Genomic DNA, 24,346 nt, shown 5'->3' on the forward strand with positions numbered 1-24,346 from the left:
GCACTGAGGGGGGCACTTGACGGGATGAGCATGGGGTGTTATTCTATATGTTGACAAATTGAACACCAATAAAAAATAAATTTAAAAAAAATAAAAATAAAAATAAATAAAATGCACATATGCGTATGATGAAATAGTAACCAGCAACGAGGACTAAATCCTGACGCCTGCTACAGCGTGGCCCTTGAGAAGGCAGTCACAGGAGACATCATGGTTTGCTTCCACTTATACAAACTGCCTGGAATAGGCAAGTGCAGGGAGGCAGGCAGGAGGTCAGTGGTTGCCAGGGGTCAGGGACGACAGGGAAGTGGGAATGACAGAAGCCGACTGCGTACAGGACTTCTTCCAGCAGGATGGAAACTACCCAAATGGAGACCATAGTGGCGCTTCTACAACCCACCTTCACTGCAGTGAGAGGATCTCACAGGACGTAGGTGATCCTCCACTCAGCTTCTTAAAAAAAAGGATCCGTCTGGAGGTGGATGGGGTGATGGGTGAACAAGGACTATACGTGTTTGGTTTTTTTTAATTTTTTTTAATTTTTTATTTATTTATGATAGTCACACAGAGAGAGAGGCAGAGACACAGGCAGAGGGAGAAGCAGGCTCCATGCACCGGGAGCCCGACGTGGGATTCGATCCCGGGTCTGCAGGATCGCGCCCTGGGCCAAAGGCAGGGGCCAAACCGCTGCGCCACCCAGGGATCCCCCTTCACCTGTTTTATACAGTAACTTACACCTTAGCTTGTCTACTGTTGACAGAGTGATTTGACAAGCCAGCTGAACCTAGTCTGGAAAGCACGACTGCCCTGATTACCTTGGGGCTGGGTGTGGGGTGAACAGGACAGGCCTTCTCCAGCACGGTCATGGTCCCTGGTCCTGTGTCCCGTCCCCCTCCCCCAGGTCCCAGGGGTCTTCTCTGTCCCGCCCCCTCCCCCAGGTCCCAGGGGTGCTCTCCGTCCCGCCCCCTCCCCCAGGTCCCAGGGGTGCTCTCCGTCCCGCCCCCTCCCCCAGGTCCCAGGGGTCTTCTCCGTCCCGCCCCCTCCCCCAGGTCCCAGGGGTGCTCTCCGTCCCGCCCCCTCCCCCAGGTCCCAGGGGTGCTCTCCGTCCCGCCCCCTCCCCCAGGTCCCAGGGGTGCTCTCCGTCCCGCCCCTCCCCCAGGTCCCAGGGGTGCTCTCCGTCCCGCCCCCTCCCCCAGGTCCCAGGGGTGCTCTCCGTCCCGCCCCCTCCCCCAGGTCCCAGGGGTCTTCTCCGTCCCGCCCCCTCCCCCAGGTCCCAGGGGTCTTCTCCGTCCCGCCCCCTCCCCCAGGTCCCAGGGGTGCTCTCCGTCCCGCCCCCTCCCCCAGGTCCCAGGGGTCTTCTCCGTCCCGCCCCCTCCCCCAGGTCCCACGGGTCTTCTCCGTCCCGCCCCCTCCCCCAGGTCCCAGGGGTGCTCTCCGTCCCGCCCCCCTCCCCCAGGTCCCAGGGGTGCTCTCCGTCCCGCCCCCTCCCCCAGGTCCCAGGGGTGCTCTCCGTCCCGCCCCCTCCCCCAGGTCCCAGGGGTGCTCTCCGTCCCGCCCCCTCCCCCAGGTCCCAGGGGTGCTCTCCGTCCCGCCCCCTCCCCCAGGTCCCAGGGGTCTTCTCCGTCCCGCCCCCTCCCCCAGGTCCCAGGGGTCTTCTCTGTCCCGCCCCCTCCCCCAGGTCCCAGGGGTGCTCTCCGTCCCGCCCCCTCCCCCAGGTCCCAGGGGTGCTCTCCGTCCCGCCCCCTCCCCCAGGTCCCAGGGGTCTTCTCCGTCCCGCCCCCTCCCCCAGGTCCCACGGGTCTTCTCCGTCCCGCCCCCTCCCCCAGGTCCCAGGGGTGCTCTCCGTCCCGCCCCCCTCCCCCAGGTCCCAGGGGTCTTCTCCGTCCCGCCCCCTCCCCCAGGTCCCAGGGGTGCTCTCCGTCCCGCCCCCTCCCCCAGGTCCCAGGGGTGCTCTCCGTCCCGCCCCCTCCCCCAGGTCCCAGGGGTCTTCTCCGTCCCGCCCCCTCCCCCAGGTCCCAGGGGTCTTCTCCGTCCCGCCCCCTCCCCCAGGTCCCAGGGGTCTTCTCCGTCCCGCCCCCTCCCCCAGGTCCCAGGGGTCTTCTCCGTCCCGCCCCCTCCCCCAGGTCCCAGGGGTGCTCTCCGTCCCGCCCCCTCCCCCAGGTCCCAGGGGTCTTCTCCGTCCCGCCCCCTCCCCCAGGTCCCAGGGGTCTTCTCCGTCCCGCCCCCTCCCCCAGGTCCCAGGGGTGCTCTCCGTCCCGCCCCCTCCCCCAGGTCCCAGGGGTGCTCTCCGTCCCGCCCCCTCCCCCAGGTCCCAGGGGTGCTCTCTGTCGGGACCCGAACCCCACATCGTAGCTCCGCTCGGCCAGCTGCCCTCTTTACACCCCCAGGTCACGGTGGCGCCGCGGTGAAGCTGGGTCGCTCCGAGGGGCCTGACTGGGGCTGAGAATCAGGCGGCAAAGCCGGGCCCCCCGTGACCGCGGCGACACCTCAGGAAACCGACCCCGCGGGGTCCGGGGGCCACCAGCCGCTCCGCCTGGGCGCACGCGGGAGCCCCGGCTCGGTGTCCCGCCCTCCCGGCGCCGGGCGCGCGGCCCCTCGTCGGCGGACACGCGCACGTCGGCGGACAGACACGCGCACGTCGGCGGACAGACACGCGCACGTCGGCGGACAGACACGCGCACGTCGGCGGACACGCGCACGTCGGCGGACACGCGCACGTCGGCGGACAGACACGCGCACGTCGGCGGACAGACACGCGCACGTCGGCGGACAGACACGCGCACGTCGGCGGACACGCGCACGCCCACGTGGGCGCGCACGCACCGGCCGGCTCGCGTCGCCGCCGGGAAGGGCTGCCGCGCGGGAGGCTCCGGTCGGCTGAGGTGCGGGCGGACGCAGCGGGGAGCAGGGGCGAGGGCGGGAGGGAGGGCTGGCGTCTGCGGGGCGTCCTCGTAGCCCCGCTCTCCTTCCAGGGGTAGAGCTTGACAGTGGCCTGGGCGTCCGGGGGCGGGGGCGGGGGCGGGGGCAAGGTCGGCAGTGGTCCCAGGCCCTCCCCGCAGTGGGAGCCAGGGGCACGGATGGGGGCGACCGCCGGGTCTCGGCACCGGGGACTGGGTCTGCAGGGCGTCCCCTCGGCCCCGTCCCTCTGCCAGGGGTAGGGCTTACTGGGATTGTGGGGTCGGGGGGGCGCGGGCGGGTGTGACGTGCAGCCTCGCCCCGCAGTCGGCCAGAGGTAGCCGGCGCGCACAGCTGTCGCAGGTGTACCCGGAGCCGCCCCGAGATGTCGTACATGCTCCCACACCTGCACAACGGCTGGCAGGTGGATCAGGCCATCCTTTCGGAGGAGGACCGCGTGGTAGTCATCCGCTTCGGACACGACTGGGACCCCACGTGTATGAAGATGGACGAGGTGCTGTACAGCATCGCGGAGAAGGTAACACAGCCCCTGCCCGGCGTCAGCCCAGAAAGCGTGGTCTTTAGTTTGCCCCGTTTGCTAGGTGGCTGCAGGGTTGCAGCGAGGTGACCGCGTGCAGGTCCTCCTCTTCCTCCAGGCTGCAGAGGCGCAGCAGGGTCCAAGGGCCTGACCCCATGCGTGGAGGCTCCAGGCCTCAGGGGGTAGCTGCAGCAGGGTCCGGGGGCCTGACCCTGTGCCTCGAGGCTACGGGCCTTTCTGGGAGCAGTGTGCCTAGTCTCCGGGTTTTGAAGGGTTCATGGTGCCACCTCCATGGTTCCCTCCATGCTGGGAACAGCACACCTAGGGACTTCGCAGATCGCCATTTTAGCCGGGTAGCTGCACAGGATTGCCGGTTTTTGGTGCTTTGCTCCCTGTGTGTGGGAGGCCGTCGTGCCTGTCCCGAGAAGGAAGGCCTGTTCTCCGTCCGGGTCTTTGTGCCCTAACTGCACTCCTAGCTCAGACGTGCCCTGGGAGACTTGCCTGGCCGGACCCAGTCTGGGTCACCATGCTGGCACCCTGGCTTGTTGGAGACTTTGTTGGCAGTTCCAGAACCAGCAGCACCTGGTGCTCTCCTGTGGGCTCCGTGGGCTCATTTCAGGAGAACTTTCATTTGGGTGTGTAATTGTAGCAAAGGACACGCGCAAACCCATGAGGGTGTTCATAGATTACTTACTGATATTCCGTAAATAAGGAGAGGTCATTTTATGGGAGAGGAAAAGTAATGGAAACATTAAAGCCATGATTTCTTTCAGAGGAAGAAAGGCTTAAGATAGCTCAGTAGATGGCAACAGGTGTAGGGACAGATGTGTTTGGGAAAGGTGAAGTCTCGGGGGTCAGAGCAGGACCCCACATTGAGGTTAGTTCACTAACAACTATCTGACCTTACACTGCTACTTTTTCTGATCTCCTGTGTGGTGGGAGAAGCAAAGTGGGGCCGGGTGGTAGCACTGGGAACCGTGGAACTGTGGAGGCCGTCTTTCCGGTCAGTCACGTGAGGATCGCTTGGAAGACTTGCTCAGGTGCATCTCCGAGGTTCTCCTTCTGCAGGTCTGGGGTGAGGTCCACACGCAGCTCTGCCCAAAAGCTGCCCTGGGAATTCTGAAGTGGCTTCCAAAAGCCACTTGGCAGAGTTTGGGATCAGAGCAAGGGTGCTGGGAGACTGGCCATTCCCTTCCTCTTCTTGGGAGCCTGAGGAGGTGCCTGGGGAGCTCGGGAGAGCTGTGGCATCCTGACACAGGGGATCCTCCTGGTTGGGGCCACAAGTCATCAGTGGAGCGGTGCCAGTTTGTCACGTCAAGAGCAGACACTGCTGTGGTCAGTGAAGAACCACCTCCAAGCACTTTCCTGAGAAACACCATTGCTGCTCTGTTGACATTGAAATAACATAGGGTGTGTGTTCTGAATTGTGCAGGGCATGTGGGGGCATTAACACCAGGTGGTGACCAGCTTCTGCTGCCCTCGGTGCAGGGTCAGGATGGTTAGAGACGGGAGGCTCATTTGGCTCTTCATACCTGGGCAAAACCCAGCAAGACGCTCTTCTTTAGGAGACAGATTTTGTGTTAACCTGAGCTCTTAGGGACTTTCAGCAAGTTGTTTGTTCTTTTCCCATCCCTCTGTGTCAGCTGTAGGCTGGACTGCGGGATCACTGAGGAACGCACTCTGGGATCGAATCTACTGATAAGAACAGTTTAGTTGGGCTCACTTTGAGTATTTGTCTTTGTTTTATCTTTAAGGTACTTTTTCTTTTGTCCAAAAATTTGGATTTCTGTTTTAATAAACTTTTAATATTATATAGTACAGTTATTAGAAATGCAAACTTGAAACTCATCACAAGATAATTGTTTTATTTTCTTCTTAGTGTAAAGGCAAAACATGAGTTTATAATTCTGGAAGTCCTTCTTGAGCTCAACAGGAATTTTTGAAATTTAAAGTTTTAGTATAAAGAACAACTTAACTATCTAAAAATCTCCCTCTGCAGAAATGGCAGATAGTGGGGGATCTTCCTCATCTTGTCTCGAGCCCTGTTTGGATACCCCAGCTGTTTTAAAGTGAGTAAAAGTTCCACCGTTTAGGCTGGACTTGATTAGATTGTTTCTCCTGGAATGTGGTGTGTTGACTTAATGCTTTGATGGTGCCAACCTCTCGGCCACCACCTCATGCTGTATTAGTTTTGAGCTGCCCTGAAAACATGGGAGGTAAGCTTAATGATTTTACAGATGTCTGGAGCTTGGTAGAGTGGTAATAACAAAGTTTCCTGTTTAAAACCTGATTTTATGCACATTCTCAGGGAGAGGCTGTGTACCTCTGAGCTGTCTTACCATTTTGCAGGAACAGTTTGTCACAGCTCGCTGTTAACTTAAACCCCACGATGGGGAAGAATAAATGGGACATTTAATTTTTGCATGTTAAAAAAACCCCATGCAAATAGAGTTTAAGATATGCAAAACCTCGGTGACATCATTGATTCAGGATCATACATTCAAGAAAATTGTATATGAGACAAATAGACATGGAACTTTTCGGAAATGATTTTAAGGGGTCATTCTTAAGTGTTGCATAAAGTAAATTGAATCTTCCTGGAGGTGACGTGCAGTCAAATGAGGTATCTCATAAGCGCCAGGAACTTGCCTATGTTTGCTATGGCTTTTTTTTTTTTTAATTTTTTTTTTTTATGATAGTCACAGAGAGAGAAAGAGAGAGAGGCAGAGACACAGGCAGAGGGAGAAGCAGGCTCCATGCACCGGGAGCCCGATGTGGGATTCGATCCCCGGTCTCCAGGATCGCGCCCTGGGCCAAAGGCAGGCGCCAAACCGCTGCGCCGCCCAGGAATCCCTGTTTGCTATGGCTTTGTGTTTCTGGGTGCAGTGACCTTGGAGCTAGCAGCAGGCTATGAGGGGCAGCATAGAGTGCTGGTGTCTGCTACGAGCTCCCCGTGTGATCCTACGTAACTTGTCTCTGCGCCTCACTTTACTGTCTGCAAGAAAGGGGTAGTAGTGCCTAACCCATTGATAGTCATGAGGATAGAATTAGCATAACAGGCTTCTGGACCACTTCCTGTCACGTGGCAGGTAACACAGGCAGGAGTCATTAGCCACTGTTATCAGTGACCTCGTCATTCACATAACAGGAGTTGCTAATCAGGCAGACAGCTTGGGAAAATAAAGTCATCGCGCAGTATTTTTGAGGCTTCGACGTGAATTACCTAAAAATGGACTCTTCAGAACTAAAGCACATTGTGCCAATTGACAATCCAGAACATGCTCCCCAGCTTCCTGGGTGGGTTCTTAGCTGGAGGAGCTCTGTGGGAAAGGTTGGACCGGTGGCCTTGTGCTGCCCTTCTTGCCTTAGTGATTTGTGTGAGTCCTGTCGACTTGGAAACAGATTTAGTGGCATATGATGAAGGACGGCTGCACAGCTTGGTCAGTGACTTGTTGAAGGAAAAGGAGGTGTGCTTATAAAATGTGTAGGCGGGCAGCCCGGGTGGCTCAGTGGTTTAGCGCCACCTTCGGCCCAGGGCATGATCTTGGAGACCCGGGATTGAGTCCCACGTTGGGCTCCCTGCATGGAGCCTGCTTCTCCCTCTGCCTGTGTCTCTGCCTCTCTCTCTCTCTCTGTCTCTCATGAATAAATAAATAAAATCTTAAAAAAAAAAAAAAAGATGACTCCCATGGGTAGAGAGGCAAAGAACCTAAAAAAAGAGATCCTAGTGGTTAAGTAAGCTTCAGAGATGCACACGTTGAAGTAGCATGCTGCCGTTTCTCATACGTCAGAGGGAAGGAATTTACTGCAGTGGCGCCAAGAGGGTTAATACTGACACAAGTATAGACTGACACACTTCTGGAAGCAATTGGGCATCGCATGAAAGGCCTTAGAACTCAGTAGCCCAGCTCTCCAGTCCTAAAGAGTACTCTTCTGCTCCACGGGACATTTGCTGTGATTTCTCAGCAGAGCTGGAAGCAGTGAAAGGGTCGGTGATAGGACAGCAGCGTGACGACCGTAATCTCTAGATCATGAGCAGGTAACCCCCATGTGGCCTTCACATCCCTGAGGCAGGTACACCAGGTCACTTGTTCAGGCTGCGAAATGGACAGTTGGGATTTGAATTGGGAATGTCTGCTTCACCCGATAGTGTATTATTTGGCTGCTAAAAAATTATTTTAGAAATCATGTAGAAAAATGATTCTCTAAATACTGTGGGCATTTGCTAATGATGTCAGCTGGAGAAAGGAGGGCAAACATGACTTCCTCACACGTGAGTGTGTGGGTCTGGGGAAAGGGAAGGACTTTTCACTACAAGACACTCCTATTGATTTTATTTGATTGTTATATATTTTTAAGTTCTGTAACTGGGCTGGAGCACCTGGCCGGCTCAGTCAGTGGAGCGGGCGCTCTTGATCTTGGGGCCTTGATCAAGATCACGCATTGGGGTTAGAGTTTACTTAAAAATATGGGGCTGAAAAAAAAAAATATGGGGCTGGACACATGGCAGTGGTTTTTCCATTCTGTTTCTCTATTTTCAAAGTGAATCTTTTTTAAATAGAGAAAATAGAGTAGACCCCTAGTTTCATTTCAGTTTTATAAAAAATACACAGGATTGTAGTGGAGCACAGATTCCCTACCAGGTGTGACACGGGTGAAATAGATGAGACTGTTGTGGAAGGGCTTGAGATGAGAAGCCATGGAGCCCATGTTAGGAGAAGCTTTGGCATACGGAGGCTGTTCAGAGGAAGGACACTGTCGGGCAGCCCAGAGTTGGAGGAAGGCCCCAGAGCTGCGGGACGGCCATCACCTGGCCACGCTCCTCATGGCCACCCCTCTCTTTGCGAGGACTTGAACTGCAGGAGCTTGAGAGCCTCCCAGGAAGGCACCAGACCATGCCTGAAGGCTGGTCTGCTTGAACTCCAAACTCAGGATGACATCACTAAGCTCACACTGTCCAGAAACACATTTTTAGTGACATTATGTTTCTTGCCTTTCGAAATACAAGTTTGTTGTTAAGATTCATTCAGTAAACATATTTACCGGTGCTGTGTGTGAGTCCGGTACAGCGAACTCACGGTGCCCAGCCTCAAATTTGCCTGCAGAACCATGATGTGATTCATATGGATGAGAAGGAGACAAGTAGTGGGTGTCACTTGGTGGTTTATTGTACTTTTTTTTTTTTTTTTTTTGAGAGAAAGAGAGAGCATGTCAGTGAGTGGTGGGAGGAGCAGGAGGGGGGCAGAGGGAGACCCCAGCAGAGACTTGATCCCACAACCCTGGGACGACCTGAGATCACAACCTGCGCTGAAACCAAGAGTTGGACACTCCACCTGACTGCGCCACCCAGGCGCCCCTGGTTTACTTTACTCTGAATAAACTAGTTTTCTTACTCATCATTGGAGGCTAAAGGAAAGAGATCCCGCTCTTAAAGTTTCACTAAAAAACCAACATTTAGGGGCTCCTGGGTGCCTCAGTCAGTGGTGCGTCAGGGCATGATCCTGGAGTCCTGGGATGGAGTCCCGCATTGGGCTTCCTGCTGGGACCCTGCTTCTCCCTCTGCCTGTGTCTCTGCCTCTCTCGGTCTCTTTTGTGAATGAATAAATAAATAAAATCTTTTTAAAAATCTTTTATTTTAAACCATAGTATCTTTGTTTTATACGTAGAAAGCAATAAAAGAAAGTGTCTCTGCTTAGTGAAATTCCACTGTAGGCAGGATGAGAACTGGCAGGGTCACTTTGCCAGGACCGCTCCGCAGAGGAGAGTGCTGCTATCTGGGGGCGGCTGTGGAGTGAAATAACACTTTGCACGGAGGCTCTTTGGGCCTGTATGCTGCTCAGCTGCCTTCTCCTGTTTCACCAGGAAAAGAGGGAATTGGGGATGGCCAGGGGAGGCCCTGCCTCTGCACCGTCCCTCAGTGACGTCCTCTCTTCATGGCCCCCTCCTAGTGGGGCCAGTCCCTCTTTAGTGCCTGTGCTGGTCGCACCTCAGCCCTGCGCTGTCTGGCACAGTCACTGGTGGATGACCTTCCAGTAGCCAGAGTCATGGATGCACGTGGATTTCACCTGCCTTGACCACCTCCCTCCCTGGAAGGTCCCCGGTCTCGGTTTGTGAGTGCAGCTCCTTGGCCACCCCTAACCTACCCTTGGCTCTGCAGTGGCTACGGCTCAGCCCCTGTTGGATGTAGGCAGTGGCGCCCAGAGTACAGCCACACCAGCACACTAGCATGCCTTGTAAGACCGTCTCTACAGGTGCTCCTTCGTTTCCTCAAGTTTCCAAGCCCTCCTTACTTGTAAACAGCTTCGTCGCCTAAACTGTGGCCTAGAAGGTCCCCAGGCTCACGTTCCACCTCTAACCCCCTTCCCGGGCACTGCCTCTGCCCCTGCCTTGTCCTCTCGTGCACACACGGCTCTCCTGGCTGGCACACTCCCCACCCGCCCAGGCCTCCTGTCCCCTTTGGGCATGCCAGTTTGTTCAAGGCTCAGGTAGGGGGTCCATCCAGAGTTTGGCCTTCGGAGCCAGACACGGTGAGTCTCAGCTTTGACACTTGCTTCCCTTGCAGCTTAGAGGCGCTTTGTCTTTCTGAGCCTTGATATCATTATGCACAAAACTGGAGTAATGTCCCAATTTGGAAGAACTATAAGTCATGGGTGAGAAGGGCCTTGCACAGAGTAGCGCTCAGTCTACAGTGAGGTAGGAGCATGTTCATATTTGGGGGAAGTGAACCTAACATGATGGTTTGTTTCTGCTGCCGGACCATCTGTGTATCTGAACAGTGACTGTCACACAGGCTTAACCTCTGTGGTACAGTTTGTCTTATTTTAAATAAAACCAGAGTACAATTTACTAGCTAACCATGAAAATAAAGGAGGTGCTCACTGTTGGCACAGGAATCCAGGGTTTTGGGAATGTGTTCACAGAGATTGGATCAGCCATATAAAGTCTTTCTGGACAGTGGGGCACGTGGGGGCATTAGCATCCACACAGGAGCCAACGCGTGAGGTTCTGAGGCTTCTGACGGGAGCTGGGGGGCAAACACAGCACTCATCAAATGTGAACTTTCCTTGGTGATGGTGGCTTAGGTTTCTATGTTAAATACTTTTTAATGTTCCTGAAAGCAGAGAGGAGGGTAAGCCCACCCCTCAACCCACCACGCAGGTCCAGCAGTGACTGATACTTGTCAGTCTTGTGTCACCTGAGCCCTGACGTCGTTATACTGCAGTCTTTAAAGCAGGTCCCAGATACCATGTTACTTCATCTGCAAATTATATTCAGAATTTTAGAATCACTGTTGTACACGTTTCTTGGGGCTGCAGTAACAAAGCCCCACAACTGGGCAGAGAAAACAACAGAAGTCTATTATCTCACGTTCTGGGGGCCAGGGGCCCCACACCAAGGTGTCCACAGGGCCACGCTGCCTCTGAAATCCTGTAGGGACAATGCCTTGGCTCATCCTCCGTGCTCGGGTCGTCCGTGTCTTTCCTGCTCCCCATAGGTCATCCATGGCCGGTTCTCTAAAGGACACCATCCGAATGGCCAGTCTTCTCACTGGTGGTGGCTGCAAGGAGCCTCTTCCCAGTAGGGCCACATTCTGAGTTTTGGGCTTAGGGCTCCGCTATGTCTCTTCCCGTGGGTGGCGCAGCTCGATCAGTAACCTATGGGTGGTGTGAGCTTCCTGGAAGGCCTTAAAATGGAGTTTATAGAGGCCCTTAAATGCCACCTTCTTGTGGTACAGGTTCTGTTATAGGAATTTATCTTTGGAAATAATGAAATACGTACACAAATTTAAGGGTAAGAATGTTCACAGGTGAATAATTGGTATTAATGAAAAATCTGAATTATTTTCATGAAAAATCAGAAAATAATGGAAGAATGACAAAATAATGACATAACCATTTGATGAAGCATTATATAGCCATAAAAATTCTGTTTGGGGGGCAGCCCTCTCGGATCCCCTCCCTTTTTGAGAGCTTTGTACTATTGATCAATAAGCTTTGCTTTGGTGCCCACAAGAAAAAAAAAGTTTGGGGAAAGTATGTAATTTATACAAGAGCATGTTTGTAATTAAAGCAGGATATAAAGTATGTGGTATGATCACATTTTATTAAAACAGTATAAACATTTACATATGTGAGCATATATATACACCAGGAAAAGTGGGAAAGAACTTAGTAAACGTATATTTATAACAATTAATTAGTGAAAAAAGTTAAAGGACGTGTTCTGTGCAGTATTAATTGGGGGTACTAGTGTATTAGTATCTGCAAGTGCTTGAACCTAAATGAGGGAATCGTAGGGCTGAATTCTAAGGGCAGTTATTGATTGTGTGCAGTGAAGTATTTGGAAAAGTTCATACAGATTATTACCAGGTCAACATGAATAATGTAGCTGTGGACATTTTCTGCAGGATTCCCATAACCTGCTATCCTGGAAATGTTAGACCAGGTATAGACAGCCCAGTGTCAGGACCATGAACCAGCTGGGTTGTCTTCCTGCATGTTACATGCTCTACTGGGAAAAAAGGCTGGGGAGTTGATTTGAAAATTATCCTCTTATACACAGAGTCTTGTTTGTTTTTAAATGTGCTTTTACAAAATAAAAAATTGACATTTTATAGGGTTTTTTTCAATCTCTTACTTTTAGGTTAAAAATTTTGCAGTTATTTATCTTGTGGATATTACAGAAGTGCCTGACTTCAACAAAATGTATGAGTTGTACGATCCGTGTACTGTCATGTTTTTCTTCAGGTATGTTCTCTTAAAATCATCGTTTCACTTAAATATTGTTGGTCTGGGGGGATCCCTGGGTGGCTCAGCGGTTTAGCGCCTGCCTTTGGCCCAGGGCGCGATCCTGGAGTCCCGGGATCGAGTCCCGCGTCGGGCTCCCGGCATGGAGCCTGCTTCTCCCTCTGCCTGTGTCTCTGCCTCTCTCTCTCTCTCTCTCTCTCTCTCTCTCTCTCTCTCTGTCCATCATAAATAAATAAATAAATAAATCTATAAATAAATAAATAAATATTGTTGGTCTGAAGCTTGATGTAATCACGATATCTTTACATTTGATGTAAAGATACATTATGTACATATGTACATTATCTTACATAATAAAGTTGAGCAACATCATGAGTCAAAAAAGTTGTGGAGATTTTAATCGGAAAGAAATCACCATTTGACATTGTTTTTATTTGTCAAAGTTTCTGGGTTTTTGTTGTTGTTGTTGTTGTTTTAGATTTTATTTATTTATTCATGGGAGACAGAGAGGCAGAGACACAGGCAGAGGAAGAAGCAGGCTCCATGAGGGGAGCCCTATGCGGAACTTGATCCCAGGACTTCAGGATCATGCCCTGAGCTAAAGGCAGGCGCTCAACCACTGAGCCACCCAGGCGTCCCAGTTTCTATTTATTGTTACTACATAAGTTGACAAATAGTGACATTAAGCATTAGATGTAAAGGGAAAGTAGAGCTCCCCAACTGGTAAGGACGGTATAGGGTGTGTCTCAGCCTGTACTCATGTGACAAGTTAGCACAACTGTAGCAGCTGAAAACAGCACAGGTAGTAGGAGCCCTCCCAGGGTCTCAGGAGGCCAGTCATGCGCTGGGCCCTTAGCCGGCCATCAATCGGGGAAGAAGCCACTGCTCGTGGGGTTGTGGCCGTGTCCACTTCCTGTGGCTGTGGGTGTGAAGCCGCTGTGTCCTCGCTGGCTGCGTGCTGGGGCCCCCTGCTCCTGAGCCCCTTCCATCTCGGGGCTTGCACTGTCTCTGCGCTTCCCTGTTCTGCTTCTGCTATGCCGCCGATTATCTCAACCAGATAATCCAGGATCATCCCCTTATTTTAAAGTCAGTGGATCTGTAACCTTCGGGGTCGCCTGCCCGACCCTATGTGTCTGTAATGTTGCTGAGCATTGGCATCTCATCACATCACCAGGAACTTCTCAGGGTTGAGTGTAGGGTTTTGTCTGCCATAGTGTGCGCTCCGGGTCCACAGATGCACATCCTTCCCCTAAGCAAAATCAGTAAGGCTGAGGCCTCTTGGGCCCCTGGACACCCATCCTGCGTGGCCTCGGCTCCCCAGCACCCAGTAGGGCAGCACCCAGTAGGGCAGCAGAGGAAGCAGCTCTGATTTCTCAGGGGCCCTGGGACAGTTCAGCCGGGGCTTCCCAGCCTCTTCTAGGAAAGGCATGTGCCATGGGGCAGCTTCCCACCCTGCTTCAGCCGTAGCCCCTGGGGTTTGTCGCCTGCACTGTCCGTCCCTGCAGCCCAAGTCCCTGCCCCGGGCATCTGCAAAGACCGGTGGGGCACACCATTCTTCATTGGGACTGAGCATTCTGGCCACAGAGCTTCCCGGGGCTTCTGCAGAAGGTCATTCCTGGATCCAGTATCTGCTGAGGGGCATTCGTGGGTCTTACAACCGTGTTCCTCGCTTTGCTGTCCGCAGTGGGGAGAAACCAGGCAGCCCCTGCAGGACTTGGCTTGATAGTTCCTTCGCTGACCATCCAAGTGCATCCTTGTGACTTCTGCTTCTCCAGAACCACAGGACAGGGTCACTGATGTCCAGCCACCAAGTATCGAGGCCCTTACTCTATCCCAGCCTCGTGTTCCTTGCTGCCCTCGGCGCCCGCACTCTTCAGATCGTGTTTCTACCGACAGCTCTTCACGGCAGCCTAGGCCTTTTCTCGTGCTGCTCAAAACTCTCCCCAGGCCATCAGGTGCGACTCATGAGGCTGTCTTGGGTCCAGCCTCCTGCTGCCTGTGGCAGCCGAACCAGAGCACTGCCTCAGAAGAGAATACGGACCCTCCTTCTGCTCTTCCTGTGACCCAGATTTCTAAGATGAGGCACATCAGTACTGCTATTGATTTTTTTCACCAAATGCATATATTGAGTCCTGCCAGGTTTTGTGGTCTCCACCAGGACATCAAGTCAGATACAGCAGGGTTCCTACCATCCCTGAGCTTCATGGGTTGGCCACAGCTGAGTAGACTAGCAAAAGGACACAGAAGGGCCAGAGGATAGGTATTTATAGAGACACAAGTACTAAGTAAGTTTAGAAAGAGCACATGCATTCCTAGGGGCTAGTGTGGGCATGAACAGTCAGGTGTTTGGTGTCCCGTAGGGATGCAGAATGGCTGGCACACTGGTGGGAAGAAGGAGCCGGGTCCCCGCCCCCAGATCCCTGGGCCCGAGTGCGGGTGCGCAGTGTTACCCTGCAAGTGAGTGTTCGCAGTAGAGAAGCATCAAATTTGCCTTTTTGGATGCTCGCTCTGGTTGAAAGGCATCCAAAGCAGAGACTGCAGGACAGAGCGCTTCATTCTTGTTCAAGTGAAAAGTTAAATTAATGAAAACAAATTAATGTTCAGCAGACCTGGGGAAAACAGTGCACCAAGGACAGAAAAGATTACTCTCTTTGTCAAGTGCACATACAAGATCATTTTTTAAAGTATCCTTTTAAAAAACAAATTCGTAAAATATCGTCTACTTCCCTGATCGTAGTAATGCAAAATATACTAATTTCACAATTAGGGCTTTTTAAAAATTCTGAGGCCACTGGGGCCTTTAGTGGGCCTTGGCCCAGAGCTCCCAAGAGTGCCATGAAAATCTCATGTGTTGTGTTTCCGAAGTAAATCCTCACTCCCCCACCCCTCTGCCCCAGAAAATGCTGTTACTGTCCAAGTGACTAGAACTGTGCCCTCTGACCTTTCAGCTCCCCAGAGGACATGGGTCCTGAGGGAGTCGCAGAGTATACAGAAGGAGCTCGCACCAAGCATGGCTGTGTTAAGATAGTGTTTACATTATTTCCATCTTCTAAATCATGGTGGATCCTCTTGACTGTGTTCTTGTCTTCACTGATGTTTAACAAGAGCCTGAGATGGTAGGAAATGGCATTTTTTTTACGGAACTGTTTTTAGAAGGATTTTTGTGAGCACTGATCCCCCCCCCCCCCCATGTCCTCTTTGCAGGAACAAGCACATCATGATTGACCTGGGTACTGGTAACAACAACAAGATCAACTGGGCCATGGAAGACAAACAGGAAATGATAGACATCATCGAGACTGTGTACCGGGGCGCCCGGAAAGGCCGCGGCCTGGTTGTGTCTCCAAAGGACTACTCCACGAAATACAGATACTGAGCTCAGCCCAGTCTCCGTGCACAGAAGTGGTGCAGAATTGTTTTCACGTGGAAATATTTGAAACTAAAGCCTTAGAGAAAGCGTTTGGAAGTGAATTCAAAGCTCAAGGACTTGGAGGGTCTTTGTAGTAAGGGTTGCATGGCATCAACTCTTTGCCTGTCTGGCCGTTGTATTTTTATATTAGCAAATATTTGTAAATACCTAGCTGACACGAATAAAGTACACAGTGATGGAAAGTCATAATTGCTTATTTCTTATGAACCTTGCCGTACAGATGACTGGTTTGGGCAGTTGGAGACTAATCGTCATCTTTAGCACTGGAGTAGAATTCACCATGTTTTACCCATGTGGCAGTAGGAATCCATGTGAGTTCTCCAGGGCTGCCAGAACAAAGTGGCACAGACTGGATGACAATGGAAATGAGTTGCCTTGCCAATCTGAAGGCCAGAGCCTCGGGTCTAGGTGTGGTCAGGTCAGGGCTGGTTCCTTGGGGCTGTGATGGATCTGTTCCCTGCCCCTCTCCTAGATTCTGCTAATTTCTGCTGATCTTTGGCATCCTGTGGCTTGAATCTTTGCCCCTTCACAACCTTCACATGGCCTTCTCGTTGCATGTGTGTCTGTGTCCAAATTTCCTCTTCTAAGGACACTGGTCACTGGAGAAGACCACCCCACAGGAGCATGACCTTATCTTAACTGATTACATCTGTGATGACCCATCTCCAAATAAGGGCATGTTGTAAAAAGTGGGGGGGTGCATGTTGTCCTGGGGATCTGAACTCCTGACATGGGAACTTACTGGGGGTGCAATGCAACACACAACACAATCCAAAGGTTGAGTTCAGAAAGAATATACACTTGGGAGGAAAAATGTCTTTTATTCTTCTTGCTATAAAAACAGTGCAATAAAATAATGATTCTTGGAGGGTTTTTTCTTTTAAGATTATTTATTTGACAGAATGAGCACAAGCAGGGGGAAGGGCAGAGGGAGACAGAGAAGCAGAGTCCCCACTGAGCAGGGGGCCTGATGCGGGACTGGATCCCAGGACCCCAGGATCATGACCTGGGCCAAAGGCAGATGCTGAACCAACTGAGCCAGCCAGGTGCCCCAGAGTTTTCCTCTTAAATATAGAGTAAGAGTTGTTTCTATTCCCCCTGAGCTCGTATCTACTGTCCTCAAGCAATCTGTATTTTCTGTAGCAACCACAGCTCCTGGTACATGCAGTTTTTTGTTTCTCCTACCCCAGCAGCATGTGGGTAGGTGGTTGGTTGGGATCTTCCCAGGCACATCTTGTGCACACAGACTGAAAGTGTGGAGCGTGGGGCCCGTCTGCTTTCAAGGCTGGGCTCTGCCAATTACTGTAGCAAGTGGCCTCCTGGAACTCCATTCTCTCCGAGGGGGGGGTGGGGTTGGTAGTCTCTGTTTGTCCCATGTGTGTCAGAATAGTGCCTGGTGGGCCCTTCTTGGTGTGAAAACACTCACTGCCATGGCCAGATTGACTGTGGTTTGACTGTGGTTGAGACACAAGTACAAACCAGCAAATACAAATGAGGTGTGCTTGAAGTGGATTTCAAACTCAAATGCAAATCCTCAGCTTTATTGGTCCAGCCTTAATTTTCCCATTTACAAAATAGGGAGTGTAATGCCACATCAAATGAGAGGCTAATGGAAAAATCATCATGACCCCAAATGCCCGGCATATAATAGACATTCAATATTCTACTCCTGACATTTCTCCAAGGTAGGACAAACAGCCAAGGATCACATGAAAGGAAATGCGGATCAAAACCTGCAGATGCCATTTCACACTCACTGAGACAGGTATGAATAGATTCCAAGATCAGATGAGTACAAGTGTTGTCAAGGATGTGGAGAAATTGGAACCCTCACACTGCTGGTGGAGTGGTGGAATGGGCAACCCTTTGGAAGATGGTTTGACAGTTCCTCAAAAAATAAAATAGGGGGACTCCTGGGTGGCTCATCAGTTGAGCGTCTCTCTTTGGCTCGGGGCATGGTCCCAGAGTACCGGGATCGAGTCCCACAACGGGCTTCCTGCATGGGGCCTGCTTCTCCCTCTGTCTATGTCTCTGCCTCTTTCTGTGTGTCTCTTGTGAATAAATAAATAAAATCTTAAATAAAATAGGGAATTACCCTTTGACCCAGAAATATCAGTACTAAGTATATACCTAAGATAACTAAACATGTATGTCCACACAAACTTGGATGGAACTTTAGTGGCAGCATTATTCATAATAGCCAAAATGAGGAAACCACCCGTACGTCCATCAACTGCAGAATGGATAAACAAAATGTGGTCCATCTATACAATGGGATATTATTTGTTCATAAGGCATGAAGTACTGATGTACGCTACAGCCTGGTGAACCTTGAAAACATGGTAAGTGAATGAGGTGAGGCACTACATATCGTATGAGTCCGTTTTTATGAAACGTCTGGAATAACCAAATTCATAGAGACAATAGAGTAGTGATTGCTTAAGATTAGGGGGAGGGGGACAAAGGGAGTGATAGCTAATGGGTATGGGATTTCTTCTTGAGATAATGAAAATGTTTATGTGGTGATGGTTGTACACATCTGTGGATATACCAAAACCCATTGAATTGTGTTGAGTGAATTGTATAGTATGTGAATTATATCTCTTCTTGATAAAGCTTTATTAGCTGTTAACAGAAAAATAAGCAAAAATATTACACCCCACATTTGTAAACTTACTCTGTAGTTACTGTAAATTTGTTGGGTGTATAAATTGTAATAAGTTATTCATTTGACTTTAATAACTATCTTTTCACTGGTGCTTTGTAACTCCAATATGGTTTACTTTATAATGGTTTGGTCTCTTCCAGGTTCATATCTTATTATTATGTATCTACTGTCTACTTCATCCAGAACTAAGTTATTGACAAGCCATTTTCGCAAATTCTTCCAACCACCTGCTAGGTAGATAGTTTGCAGAGAAGAAAACGAAAGCTTAGTTTACCCAGAGTTATACCTCACAGCAGAGGACATAAATTCAAACCTAGATCTGCAGGGCTACCAACCTTGCCCCATTGCTGCACTGTGTTGCTTTATTGCTTTATTCAAGTTGAAATTAACTAGTACAGAAAGTATACCACTGAAGGATTTCTGTTTCCTGTCCTCCCCAAGGTGGTCTTTGTGCAAAGTCCAGAATTAGTCATGGCAGCTGACATAGAAGCAACAACTAGCCGAAGGTACGGAATATATTCAGGGATGCAGTAAGTAATCAAGTACCCTAAGGAAACAGACAGAGATACACAAGAGTGCTTATTGCAGCATTATTTGGAAACAATATTAATCAAACGGGAAACAATTCAAAGGATTATTACACAGCTGTTAGTGACTGACATACAGCTACATACATCAACATAGATGAATTTCAAACTACTGAATGGAGAAGCTAGGTGCGGAAGGATACTATGGCATGATGTCATTTATTTACAGTTTTCAGACATTCAAAACAAAGATCTGAAGCATTAAAAAGAACCGGCAACCTTGTGTGTTTGCAGTAGATTGTTGTTCTGTGTGGGCCCCTAGGGTAGACTGCCTTTTCCTGACTGTTCTGAGCCCATGCAGAGAAGAGATGGGGAGCTCAGGGCACTAACAGAATCAAAACTATGACTATCCTAAATACCACTCACTAATGTTAACAAAAACTGCACCTAGCGTTTGGTTCCTCAGGTTGCTCAGTTAAAATATAGGATATGTTCATGGCCTCATTAGGTTTCTTATCTGAAAGCTGAGGTGCTAGTTGGTAAAGCCTGATGTCTTGAAAAATCAGAATGGGGAACTTTGGGAGGACCCCCTTTATATAGGTGCCATTTTGAGTAGCTTTTTCTGCATCATTTTTATTAATGACTTTTAAAATACATCTGGTTTTAGTACCCTTTGTAGCATTTTTACAGTTATCATCAAAAGCTATACAAAGAACACCAACAGCGTCTTAATGAGATTTATATTGCTTTGCACACTGTAGTGGGGCAACATCCCACTAGTCTTCCCCAGCCTCTGCTAAAGCCCACATCCTCCATCTGGCCTCTGATTTTCTTGTTCAGTAGAGTGGTTAAGCTCTCACATATCTACATGTACAAAAAATTGTTAAAAAGTCTTTGAGTAGCTCCTGGGGCCCAGGGCTGAGCCAAATCAATCTGGTTGCTTGCTGCCTCGTGAAGATAGCCAAATGATCATGTAAAAGTGAAATTACAACTATGACAGTCAATAGGTAGAGTGCTAGATGATCATATAAAAAGTAGATCTGACCCAGATGGAGACTCAGGGAAAGAATCCCTTAGGAAATCATTTTCAAGTTGAGATCAGATATTTAAAAAGTGGACTAGGTGGGTGTAGGGGTAATTGCATTCCAGATGGTGAACAGCAGGAGGCCCATGGTGGTGGAGAGAGGGGGGCCTGTTTGAGAACTGGAGCATGTGGTGTGGTTAGGTATGGGGTGGGGGTGGGGTAACAATGAGAGGCTTTGCCTTGAGAACCAGGTATAAAATTTTAGTTCTGAGAAGATCTGTCTGTCCCCTTGGAGGAGCTAAAAGGGGATTTGGGAAGAGAGTTAAAAGTCTTTGGTGAGAGATCAGGCAAGAGACCATGGTTGTAAAGAAAGGAAATTAAATGTGAGAATTTAAAACTTCACACAATTGCATCCAGAACTGCTAATTTGAAAACTTAGCCCTGTATTATTAAACTTGATGTTTTCATAAGTTCCCAAATTTTGTGTTAAATGAGCTTTAAATTACAATATATAAATATAGCATTTGACATTGAATTTCCAACATTTTACTTAAGTACTCTATGAGTAAACTGCTTGCTACTAAAGTTTCATATTAATCTAGTTTATATTAATAAGTGTGTTTAAGCACACGTAAATCCATCTATTAATTTTCCCCTATGGGAGCATTTTTATTTATTTTTATTAATTATTTTTTATGGGTTTTTTCTTTCTTATTTATGTATTTATTTATAAAGATTTATTTATTACTTTAGAGAGAGAGAACATGAGTGGGAGGGGGGGAGAATCTCAAGCAGATTTAGCACAGAGCCTGACATGGGGCTCCATCTCACACCCCTGAGATCATGACTTGAGCTGAAACCAAGAGTCGAACACTCAACCAACTGTGCCACCCAGGTGACCCTGATTTCTTCTGATATATATGTAACAGGGTACTGGAAAATAGCAATCTTTTGTAAAAATGTTAAGAAGATGTTAAAACAGTTGATATTATAAAATGCCAAATAATCTGTAAAGGTAGGTGTCTGTGGTTTGAGATAGTAAATGTCAGACTATGAAAGGGGATCAGCTTGGAACTTACTTTAGAAAGAAGTATTTTTTCTGACAGTATAAATGTTTTTATTTCATGTTTTATGTTGGCTTCATGTTCAATGTGAGGCTTGAACTCATGCCCCTGAGATCCAAAGTCACATACTCTACCAACTGAGCCAGCCGGGCACCCCAATGTTTTTATTTTAGTTAATACCTAATAGAAGCAAAAAAAAAACCAAAAAACAAAAAAACTAATAGAAGCTTTCTTTTTCCCCCTTTTATTTATTTATTTTTAAAGATTTTATTTATTTATTCATGAGAGACACAGAGAGAGAGGCAGAGACACAGGTAGAGGGAGAAGCAGGCTCCATGCAGGAAGCCCAATGTAGGACTCAATCCCAGGACTCCAGGATCACTCCCCGAGCCGAAGGCCAATGCCCAACCACTGAGCCACCCAGGCATCCCATTTTTCCTCCTTTTAAAAAAGATTTTATTTATTTATTTTGAGAAAGAGTTTGGGGGGTGGGGGGAGAGAGAAAGATAATCTCAAATAGATTCCATGCTGAGTGCAGTGTCCAATGTGGGGTAGCATCCTATGACCCTGAGATCTAGACTGGAGTCGAAGTCAAGTGTCGGATGCTTAACTGACTGCACCACTCAGGGGCCTAGAAGCTTTCTTTTCTACTTAATTTCTTAAAAATTCTAGATTTTGAATTGTGATCTATGTTGTTAATGAGGACTCAAGCCTGTTCAGTTTCCTTCAAATATCCACTTAAGTTTCTGCTAAAAGTATAATGGCAGGGGCGCCTGGGTGGCTCAGACAGTTAAGTGCTCAGACCATGATCTCAGGGTCCTGGGACAGAATCCCGTATTGGGCTCCCTGCTCAGTGGGGAGCCCGCTTCTCCCTCTGCCTGTGTCTCTGCCTCTCTCTGTGTCTCTCATGAATAAATACATAAAATAAAATTTAAAAAAAGAAAAAGATAGATGTGTGCCACCAAGGGAGTATAAAACAACACTTCCTTTCCTTAGATGCCTTTGACTAAATGCACTTGGCCTTCACTTGCACTTCTGGCCCTAAGGAAAAATATGCAGAGAATTCATGGTAACAGTGCTCCTTGCAGCAGCATTTAGAGTAGCAAGAAAGTGGGAAGTTGCCTCAATGTCCAAGGGGTAGTTATGGGAAAGTTTAAATTATTACAGCCATATGATAGAATGGTAGCCATAAAAACAAGTGTGAGAAGTGAATGAAATTTTCACGTGGAAAAAATGTTTATGGTATGAAAAGAGAACAGGATCTGAGATTATAAACAACATGATCAACCATATATACAATTGTATGCACAGAAAAATGTGTATAGCAGCTTATTCTAAACTGGAAAATTCTGCGATTTTGACTTTTGTACAAAGAACAGGATTTCTCTGATATGCAGGAATAGTGTTATTTTTTACATTGAGAGCCTATTATCCCTTTTAGGTGATCATAGCTCTATTTTACTCTGGCTCAGAGGGGAAAATTGGACAATTATTTGGTTGTGTTTATATAACCTGCAAACAAGCCGAAATCTTGTCCTTGTTCTCTCGTTGGTGACCACCTCCACAGAAGCCGAAGTGTGCCTGGAGAAGCTGTTTTCTTGGGTTTGGAGAACATCATTCTCAGAATGTGTTTGAACTAGACAGATGAAAACGAGTCTTCCCAAACACTCTGTGACTGGAAAAGCTGACTTGGAAAGCAGTTATTTGGGGATCCCTGGGTGGCTCAGTGGTTTGACGCCTGCCTTTGGCCCAGGGTGTGATCTTGGAGTCCTGGGATCAAGTCCCGCATCAGGCTCCCTGCATGGAGTCTGCTTCTCCCTCTGCCTGTGTCTCTGCCTCTCTCTCTCTGTCTCTCATGAATAAATAAATATTTTTTAAAAAAGGAATGCAGTTATTTAAAAAGCAATCTCAGAAGACAATTTATGATGTTTTAAAAAAAATCGATATAGAACTTAATTCAGGAAAAAAAGAAAGTGACCTAATATAGCTTAGGCTTTGTCCCATGGCTTATAAATACCAGGTGTTCACTGGAAAATTTTACAACTATCTTTGTCAATCACCTTCTGAATTATTTTCTTATTGCATTGTTTGTTCTTATAATCTTTCATTTTATTAAAATGAATTTTTAAATTAATAAAAATCAGAACTCATGCAAACTATTATTTTAAAAGTACAGGTTTGATTTTATCACATTTTCAAGTGCTGGTCTACTGTCTTAAGGTCTGTAAGAAAAAATTTTGAAAAAGGTAATGGTTTCTTCATATACCAATTAATGTATGGTTAAATAAACTGGAATCCAAAGCTTTTGCTAAAAATACAAAATTTCCCCTGTCCATTTATGGACAGGAAAAATTCCATATGTGGAAGAACATAAATACTAAATGCTTTTCTTCTTACACACATGGAGTCATTGTGCACCCGCAGCTGACGGGGGTAAACAGCATGCACTCTTGAGACAACAGAACATTACTTCTGCATCTGCATCAATACTGCATCGCTGTGACTCACCCCCCAAGTATCCAGGAGACAACACTGGCCGGCCGCAATATGCTGCCTCTCTACTTTGATTAACTGCAGGAAAGGGGCCACCGTGTTGGTTAGTGGGGAGGTGACAAAGTGCCAGGTCTACCGACGGAGAACAGTAGTTTCCAACGTTTTGACATAGCTGACTCTCCCTTCTCACAGCAGGAACTCGGGGCTCGGGGGTGTGCAGCGTCCCTGTGTGAACCCTGATGAGTGCAACCAACAAACACAGATTTACCCAAACATCTCAATTTATTGAGGTCCTTCTTTTCATTTAAAAGGCAGTACCACTGATTTAAACAAACATGGGGGGATCCCTGGGTGGCGCAGCGGTTTGGCGCCTGCCTTTGGCCCAGGGTGCAATCCTGGAGACCCGGGATCGAATCCCACGTCGGGCTCCCGGTGCATGGAACCTGCTTCTCTGTCTGCCTGTGTCTCTGCCTCTCTCTCTCTCTCTCCGTGACTATCATAAATTAAAAAAAAAAACAACAACATGGATGTCTGGTCTTCTCTCGGGCTCCACGCACATCAAATGGTGGGGTTTCCATGTCTATTTGATCATTTAACTTGTTGACTAAACTTAGAACAGCAGCTTGATCTGGGTGATGAAGGATCTTGGGCTGCCATGTTCTGCCCTCAGGCTCTTGTCCCATCCCAGAATCAGCCCTGCAGGGTTGGGGGTGGGGAGGAGGGACAGCCGATTCCTCAGGGCCCGCCAGGAATGTGGCCAGAACAGGTTAAGCTGTCCACCCTTTGCAATGTTCACAGCTCCTAAGCAGCAGCTCCTACCCAATACCAGACGTAGGGGTTTATAAACTGAAGGCGAACTGGCTCTGATTCAGCAGGACAAGTGTGGATAATTTACCGGCTGACTTAGGGCAACAATCCTAAGACAAAATGGGAAAACAAAGGCACCTCATTGTCCAATCA

The 24,346-nt window shown here is 48.9% G+C and overlaps 1 protein-coding gene and 1 long non-coding RNA gene across 3 annotated transcripts; both read left to right on the forward strand.

The window, feature by feature from the left end:
• Positions 1 to 2,754: 2,754 nt before the first annotated feature.
• On the forward strand, positions 2,755 to 15,792 carry LOC129514620 (thioredoxin-like protein 4A). 2 transcript variants are annotated; one of them, XM_055333354.1, is made up of 4 exons: positions 2,755 to 2,882; positions 3,223 to 3,433; positions 12,077 to 12,180; positions 15,385 to 15,792. In XM_055333354.1, the coding sequence occupies exons 2-4, from the start codon at positions 3,281 to 3,283 to the stop codon at positions 15,554 to 15,556; spliced, it is 429 nt and encodes a 142-aa protein (XP_055189329.1). In that variant the 5' UTR covers positions 2,755 to 2,882; positions 3,223 to 3,280; the 3' UTR covers positions 15,557 to 15,792. The 2 variants fall into 2 exon arrangements, with proteins under 2 accessions (XP_055189329.1, XP_055189330.1); XM_055333355.1 differs by lacking the exon at positions 2,755 to 2,882 and adding an exon at positions 5,433 to 5,502 and having other exon boundaries at positions 3,297 to 3,433.
• Positions 15,793 to 17,906: 2,114 nt separating this feature from the next.
• On the forward strand, positions 17,907 to 23,055 carry LOC129514631 (uncharacterized). The gene is made up of 2 exons (XR_008665472.1): positions 17,907 to 17,952; positions 18,720 to 23,055. It is a non-coding gene; the product is annotated as an uncharacterized LOC129514631 (long non-coding RNA).
• The last annotated feature ends 1,291 nt before the right edge of the window (positions 23,056 to 24,346 follow it).

Source organism: Nyctereutes procyonoides, unplaced genomic scaffold, assembly GCF_905146905.1.
Source record: "Nyctereutes procyonoides isolate TBG_1078 unplaced genomic scaffold, NYPRO_anot_genome, whole genome shotgun sequence".
In the NCBI taxonomy this organism is placed as follows: Eukaryota; Metazoa; Chordata; class Mammalia; order Carnivora; family Canidae; genus Nyctereutes; species Nyctereutes procyonoides.

Excerpts from the sequence above, each read along its gene's own strand:
- LOC129514620 (XM_055333354.1), top strand. The coding sequence starts at position 3,281 with ATGTCGTACATGCTCCCACACCTGCACAACGGCTGGCAGGTGGATCAG. Across the intron at positions 3,434-12,076 it reads TGTACAGCATCGCGGAGAAG|GTTAAAAATTTTGCAGTTAT; the intron begins GTAACACAGCCC and ends TCTTACTTTTAG. Across the intron at positions 12,181-15,384 it reads ACTGTCATGTTTTTCTTCAG|GAACAAGCACATCATGATTG; the intron begins GTATGTTCTCTT and ends TCCTCTTTGCAG.